Raw genomic sequence first — 7,256 nt, forward strand, 5'->3', positions numbered from 1 at the left:
ACGTCTATTATCTGTAATTACCGTGCATGGTCAGCTATTAAAAACTTCTAGAAGCGCTCAAAAACATACCCTTCACCCACCGGATTAAAAATGTTTTTACAATTTCGTGACATATTTTTATAAAAGAACAATTTTAACGTTTCGCTAACTCAGAGTCTTTTTTACAATTTTTATCATTAAATCAATTATTTTAATAATTTCTAAATTGTGTGTGTACATATTTATATAAATATATATATATATGGTACATGTACAGTTTACAAGGTGTCTTGCGAGACTTTTGCAATAATTCATAGGAAAGTAGATGGGATCGAGATGAACACAAAGATCACATACTGTTTAGCGAAATTCGCAATAATAATCGAGATATTAAATTTTGTAATTTTACTAATGAGAGCGCGCCGCAAGAAATGCTCCGACCGCTTGCACTCGAGGTATAGCCTGGCTCAGTTTATCAAGTATTGACTGTTAGCTAGCAACGAGTTTGCTAGCAGCGAGTTAGAGAGGCAAGAGAGCAAGCGCACCTCTGCCTGCCATTGCCGCTCACATGTCTCGCCGCACTGCGCCGAAAAACTCGCGTCGATGGCCACTACGCACATTCGCGATTATAATATGATGCGACTGATTATAATACATATATCTAATAACACTGCAAAAATAGGACAAATACAAACCATAATAAACTTCTGTGAATAAAAATGTCGAAAGAGAGAAAGCAATCGAAACCTATGGATTTTATGGAAAATCCAATGGATTTCTATCGTAATCTATCGCTTCTCTAAATTGAAAGAAAAAAACTTTAAAAAAGAATATGCGAAAAAAAATAATAACATTCTCCACCGTTCTCTATCGTTTCCTGTTAAGACAGTATGATCAGAATATGATAAAATATCAATAAAGACGTAAAATTTTATCACAATAGAGTTTTGTTGGAATCTATCCTTAAAAAATCACGGATAATCTATCTTAATTAATAATGTAATTACGTAATAGAAATTCTAAGTTCATTATAACATAATTACAAAAAAAACTTTTCGTTGTTAATCGTACCAACGATATTTGACATAACATTATGGTCTCTAATTACCGCCCTTGTAGAAAAATATTACTGACAAAGGAACCTCTCGATGTGTCAAATTCTGATTTTAATGAAACTTTGCGAACTTGTAGCTTACATAAAGAGATAAATTTAGAAAATATCAGTTGCGGCTAAAAAACGGTTTGAAGGAGTGAAATCACCCTTTACGTGTACAGCGGTTTTCAGCTTTTTCCGTTATATCTCGAGAACAATTTGAGATATAAAAAAATGTTTTATACAAAAGTTTTACAACAAAATTAGTTGTATTCAGTCGCGTTTTTAGAATAATTATTTACCAACTTTTTTCAAAATTTTCGAAAAAAAATTGGTAAATAATTATTCTAAAAAATTGATAAATAATTATTCTAAAAACGCGATTGAATACAGCTAATTTTGTTGTAAAACTTTTGTATACAACATTTTTTTATCTCAAATAGTTTTCGAGATATAACGGAAAAAGCTGAAAACCGCTGTACATGTAAGGTGATTTCACCTCTTCAAACCGTTTTTTAGCCGCAACTAATATTTTCTAAATTCATCTCTTTATATAAGCTACAAGTTCACAAAGTTTCATTAAAATCAGAATTTGACACCTCGAGAGGTTCCCTTGTGAGCATTACTAGTACGCAATAGTATTTTAAAGCACTACTGCACTATTGCCATATATACAGTAGCAACCCTCCTGGTTTTATGTTGGCCAAAATGAGTGCGCATGCGTGAAATAAGTAAGTTGTCTCGTCTTACTTTCTCCTACTTTATTGATCTCTCTATTTAAATGAGCGTTTCAATGTTCCATTTAAACGTTTAATTTTAAATTCTTTAAAGCATACATGATTCAGACTAGAAATTATTATGTATATCAGGAGACGCGGTAGTGTCTCCTGACCATGTTAAAAAAAACTACTTCAATTAATGAAAATGAAATGAAAGACACTACAAGTCTCTTATCCCGAGCCACCAAAGTGCATTTTTCAGGAGTGTATAACTACTAAAATATAAAAAATTTTGAAACGAACATAATATATCCTGGAAGGCCGCATCGCCACGAGTAATTTGAGCTAAAAAAATTAAAATCGATCAAGCCGTTCTGGACATATGAGCGGTTGAAAAGTGATGGTTTTCGTGAAAAATGAAGGTGATATCCTAAAAAAATCATAAAAATGAAAAGTTCAGGCCATATTCAAAAAAAGATCCTCAAAAATTTAAACCTTTAAAAATTCAAATGATTATCTAAAATAATATATTACCATGAAAAGTAACTGATATATTATTAATAAACGTGCCAGTTCAAAGTGAACATACATAAAATATATGTTAATGACTTGGAAAAAGAACATGGCGGCCTGCTCTCAAAAAACTTTCAAGGGATGGAAATAAATAATTGAAATAAAAGAGTTATGAAATTGTTTAGATTAAAAGCCTCCCATCTTTCTTTAGTAAAATTTCGAATTTTCATATCAACTTCCGATTTTGAGTTTGTTATGCCATATTTTCAGCAAGTAATTTATTGATAAAAAAACGTTGCCTTATTACCCGAAACGAGTAAATACTAATTAAACCTAAAATTCATAAATAAGAAGTTCTCAGGTCAAGTACAAAGAAGCTATACAGTTAAAGAGTTTACTGATTATATGACGTAATTATATAATATATTCACTTCGTTATAGAATTTTTGAAAATACGGTTCTAATGTAATACTTTTTGTACTTCAAGTGTTGTAACAATTACTTTGTAATAGCTTCGACATTATTTCTAAATGAACCCCGAAAAACTCATCAAAGTTTTTTGAGAGCAGGCCATGTTCTTTTTCCGAGTCATTAACAAATTGGTACTCTGGAATTACAAGCAATTATTTTTCATTGTACGGGCTAGTATAAATTTCAAATCAAATCTCAATAAACGATTTTGTGCACTAAGAATAACATATCGCACTTATTTTCTAGAATCAAATTGTAATCTGTTTTACTTATACTATATGTATGTATTTTCATTTTGAACTTGCACCCTGAACAACATATCAATTATTTTTCATGGTAATATATTATTAAATTTAGATAATATTCACTTTATGTATATTTATTTTGAACTGGCACTTTTATTAATAATATATTAGTTACTTTTCATGGTAATATATTATTTTAGATAATCATTTAAATTTTTAAAGGTTTAAATGTTTGAGGATCTTTTTTTGAACTTGCCTTGAACTTTTCATTTTTATGATTTTTTTTGGGATTGTCCATTTTGTGAAATATTGTGTGAGAAACTTCGAGAGACTGGTTTAATTCTTACGAAAAAATGATAAAGTGAATAAGTGAACAAAAATAACGTAGAAAACCGAGCAAGAAAGATTTTTCTTATTTATTGTATTTAAAATTTATTTTTTTGACATATACGTATAAGGGTGGGCTATTTTAATCCGTCCACGCGAATATTTCGTCAGGTAAGCAAGATATAATTTCACAATCATATAATTACAAAAAAACTCTTCGCTGTTAATCGTACCAACGATATTTGACATAATATTGTGGTCTCTAATTACCATAGATGGCGCATCGTAATCTGTTATAAAATTGAAAAAGAGTAGATGTTTTTCTACCGTATTATTACAAAAAGCGTAGCATATTATAGATAATAAGTACATTACTCAACAAAGAATAAGGAACACTTTCGACCCTGCTCAAAATTATACAATATTCAGAACACCGTAACTCGGGACTTCCGGTTACGAGGTGAGTGGTGATACACACAGTATATGGTGGAGGGTAGAAAAGTGGAATTTAAAGGTGCTGTAGAGAGTCTTCCCCTCGGGGAGTTTGAGTTACAGGCGACGGGGGTCGTTAACCCTTGAGCTAAGCAAAAATAGCTCGTTTTTCTAATAGAAGGGCGAGCAAAGAGAGTAATAAAGTGAAGAGGGCATCCTAACCTAGAAACTCCAAAGTGTCAACATTCGACAGCGGTCGAGAACATCAGGATCGGCCGGAGAAGAGGGACTTCAGCGAGAAACTTCGGCGCGTGCGCTGGGACGAGCTCGGGAAGGAGAGCGGCGTCGAGGAGTGAACGTACGCGCGTAATGCACGGAGGAGGGCGGGGTAGGGAGAGGAATGAATGAGAGAGCGGGGAGTGAGAGAGAGAAAGACGAGACTTCACGCGGGCTGGCGGAGGTAGGTGGGGACAAGGTGCAGGAGTGGCTGAGAGGCGAGTGGGGAGAGGGAAGCGTAGTGAAGGGAAGGGGAGAAAGGAAAGAGGAAGACAAGAGTGGAGAGGGGAAAGGAAGAAGAGGTAGACCGACTAAGGCGGAGAGCTTGGGCAGAGAGAGAAGGGACAGCAGTGCGAGCGGCAGTATTGTTTCACATTTATCGAAACGCAATAGAGGAAGTGACTCCGATTCGGACCAGGAGGAAAAGGAAAAGAAGAAGCAGAAGATAAAGACTGAGAAGGGGAACGTGGAGTTTAAAGAAAAGAGAAGAGAAAAGACAGAAGGTAGAATGGAAAAAATGGAAGAGATCATGAGAAGATTGCTGGATGAAACGAAACGAGAAATTATGGAAAAAGTAGAACGAACAGGAGAGGAAATAAGGAGAGAGTTAAAAAAGGAAATGAAGGAAGAGATTGGAAAAATAAGAGCAGAAGAAAGAGAGGAAAGAGAGAAATTAGAGAAGGAGCTAAAAGAATTAAAAGAAAGAGTGCAAGAGATGGAGAAGAAGAATAGCGAACAAGAAAGAAGAGAGAGAAGATTAAATATTGTTATAAAAGGGGTAGAAGTAAAGGGAGGGAATGTTAGAGAGGTGGTAGGAGGCGTGTTTGAGAAAATAGGAGTGAATGAGAGAGAAATAAATGTGAAGGACGCATTTATGATTAGAGAGAAAGAGAGAGAGAGTATGATAGTAGTTAAATTAAACAATATGTATGATAAACGAAGGATAATGGAGAAGAAAGGCGAACTGAGAGGATCGAGAGTGTATGTGGATGATGACATGACGAAAAGTGAAAGAGATAGACAGAGGGAGGTTAGGATGTGGGCAAAAAGTGAGAGAGATAAGGGTAGGCGTGTGAAGGTAGGGTTTGGGAGGGGATGGTTAAATGGAAAAGAGTATGAATGGAAGAGTGAGAGAGGGTGTATGGGGGAAGTAAATTTTCAAAGAGTGCTTGCAGTGTGAATGAGAAAAGAGGGGAATACTATAAAGGGGCGAGGAGGGGGAGAGGTATTGGGGGAGGAAAGGGAGTTAGGATGTGGTATGGAATGTGGCAGGGCTAAAAAAGAAGGACGAGGATTTTTGGAAATTCTTGAACGATTTTGATGTGGTCGGTTTGATAGAAACGTGGGTAGATGAAAGCGGGTGGGCAAAGATGAAAGAGAGAATGCCGGAGGGATGGCGGTGGAAGTGCCAAGCAGCCAGGAGAGAGGGAAAAAAGGGAAGGGCGAAAGGGGGAATTGTGACTGGAGTGAGAAGGGAGTTGGAGGAAAGAGAGATTGGGTATGAGGAGAAGGATGGTATACAAGAAAGGGAAGTGGTTATAGATAGGGAGAGGTGGAGATTTGTAATAGTGTATAATAGGGAGGGACGAAAAGAAGGTCTGGTTGATCTAAAGGAGGTGATTAAAGAGGAGAAAGAGGGAATGTTAATGATAGCAGGGGATTTTAATGCTAGAATAGGGAAAAAAGAAGGGTGGAATAGACAAAGTATAGAGGGAGATGGAACAAAGGAGGAAGCTAGTAGAGAGTCCAAGGATAAAGTAGTAAATAAGCAAGGAAGGGATTTGATGGAGGTGATAGAAGAAAGAGGCTGGATGGTGCTGAACGGAGAAAAGGAAGGGGATGAGAAGGGGGAGTGGACCTATGAGAAGGGAGGAGGGAGGTCAGTAATTGATTTTGGTATAGTAAACTGGGAAGCTTGGGAGAGAGTAAGGAGATTTGAGGTAGGGTGTAGGGGGGAGTCAGACCATCAGCCAATTGTGATAGAGTTAGGGACATATTATGAAAGGGAAGAAGAGAAGAGAGGGGAAGAATTAAGAGTGCAGGACTGGTCAGAGGAGGGTACAAGCAGGTACAGGAAGGCAATAGAAAAGGTAGAATGGATAGGGGGAGGGGTGAGAGAGAGATGGGAGGAGTTGGAAAGAGAAATTAATAAGGCGGTAGAGTTTAAAAAAAGGGGGAAGAGAAAAGGGATAGGGTGGTGCCCGTGGTGGGACGTAGAGTGTAAAGAAAAAAAGAGAGAGATGAATAGAGCGCGTAGACGGTATAGAAGAGAACAGGAGGAAGGAAGGTACTCAAAAAGGTACTATACTCAAAAAGGAGTATAGAAAGCTATGTGAGGAGAAAGAGAGGGAACAAATGAGACGGGAGGAAAAGGAGGTACAAAATATAAAGACAGAAGCAGAGGCTTGGAATTTTATAAACAGAGGGAGAAAGAAAAGGGAGGGAGTATGTAAAGAAATAGAAATGGAGGCTTGGGTAAAGTACTTTACGGAAAGCTTAGGAGGATTTGAGGAAAGAAAAGGAGAGGGAAAGAGAATAAGGGAAGTGGACAGGGTGGGGGGTGAGGGGATAGGGATAGAGGAGATAAAAAATGAAATAAAAAGGTTAAAAAGAGGGAAAGCAGCAGGACGGGATGGAATAAAGAATGAGGCATGGAAGGAGGGAGGGGAAATTATGGGGAAAAGTTTGGAGAAGGTAATAAAGGGGGTATGGGAAGGGGAAGGGTTCCCAGAGAGCTGGAGAGTAGGAGTGGTGGTACCGATATGGAAGCGAGGAGAGAGAAGGGAGCCCGGAAATTATAGAGGGGTAACGATGACGAGCACGGGGTATAAGATATATGCGAATATTTTAAACAAAAGGATAGTGAAAGAGATGGATATGAAGGAAGGGTGGAGTAGGTCGCAGGCAGGTTTTAGGAAAGGAAGAGGAACAGTGGAAAATGTTAAGATTTTGAAGTATGTAGTTGGAAGAAGGTTAAACAGGAAAAAGAAAGTATGGGCATTTTTCATCGATTTAAAGGCAGCCTTTGATAGAGTGGATAGAAACGTTTTGTGGGAAATGATGGGAAAAAGAGGGGTGAGTGAAGGTTTAATAGATAGAGTGATGGAGGTGTATGAGGAGACGAGGTGTGTTGTGAGGATAGGGGAGAAGGTGTCAAAGGAATTCTGGGTGGGGAAGGGGGTAAGGCAGGGTTGCCCAATG

At 37.4% G+C, this 7,256-nt stretch overlaps 2 protein-coding genes across 2 annotated transcripts; both read left to right on the plus strand.

Annotated features, from left to right (window-relative positions):
- The first annotated feature begins 4,179 nt into the window (after positions 1-4,179).
- Positions 4,180-5,048, plus strand: LOC108724013 (vicilin-like seed storage protein At2g18540). Its single transcript, XM_018450117.1, has 2 exons — positions 4,180-4,893; positions 4,998-5,048. Exons 1-2 carry the CDS (start codon positions 4,180-4,182, stop codon positions 5,046-5,048), a joined length of 765 nt encoding a protein of 254 aa, XP_018305619.1.
- Positions 4,794-6,379, plus strand: LOC108724015 (uncharacterized). The gene has a single exon (XM_018450119.1). It carries the CDS (start codon positions 5,426-5,428, stop codon positions 6,377-6,379), a length of 954 nt encoding a protein of 317 aa, XP_018305621.1. The 5' UTR covers positions 4,794-5,425.
- Positions 6,380-7,256: the final 877 nt, after the last annotated feature.

This window comes from Mycetomoellerius zeteki, unplaced genomic scaffold (genome assembly GCF_001594055.1).
Source record: "Mycetomoellerius zeteki isolate Tzet28-1 unplaced genomic scaffold, Tzet1.0 scaffold266, whole genome shotgun sequence".
Taxonomy (NCBI): Eukaryota; Metazoa; Arthropoda; class Insecta; order Hymenoptera; family Formicidae; genus Mycetomoellerius; species Mycetomoellerius zeteki.

Excerpts from the sequence above, each read along its gene's own strand:
- LOC108724013 (XM_018450117.1), top strand. The coding sequence starts at position 4,180 with ATGAATGAGAGAGCGGGGAGTGAGAGAGAGAAAGACGAGACTTCACGC. Across the intron at positions 4,894-4,997 it reads GCGTGTTTGAGAAAATAGGA|GATAATGGAGAAGAAAGGCG; the intron begins GTGAATGAGAGA and ends TGATAAACGAAG.
- LOC108724015 (XM_018450119.1), top strand. The coding sequence starts at position 5,426 with ATGAAAGAGAGAATGCCGGAGGGATGGCGGTGGAAGTGCCAAGCAGCC.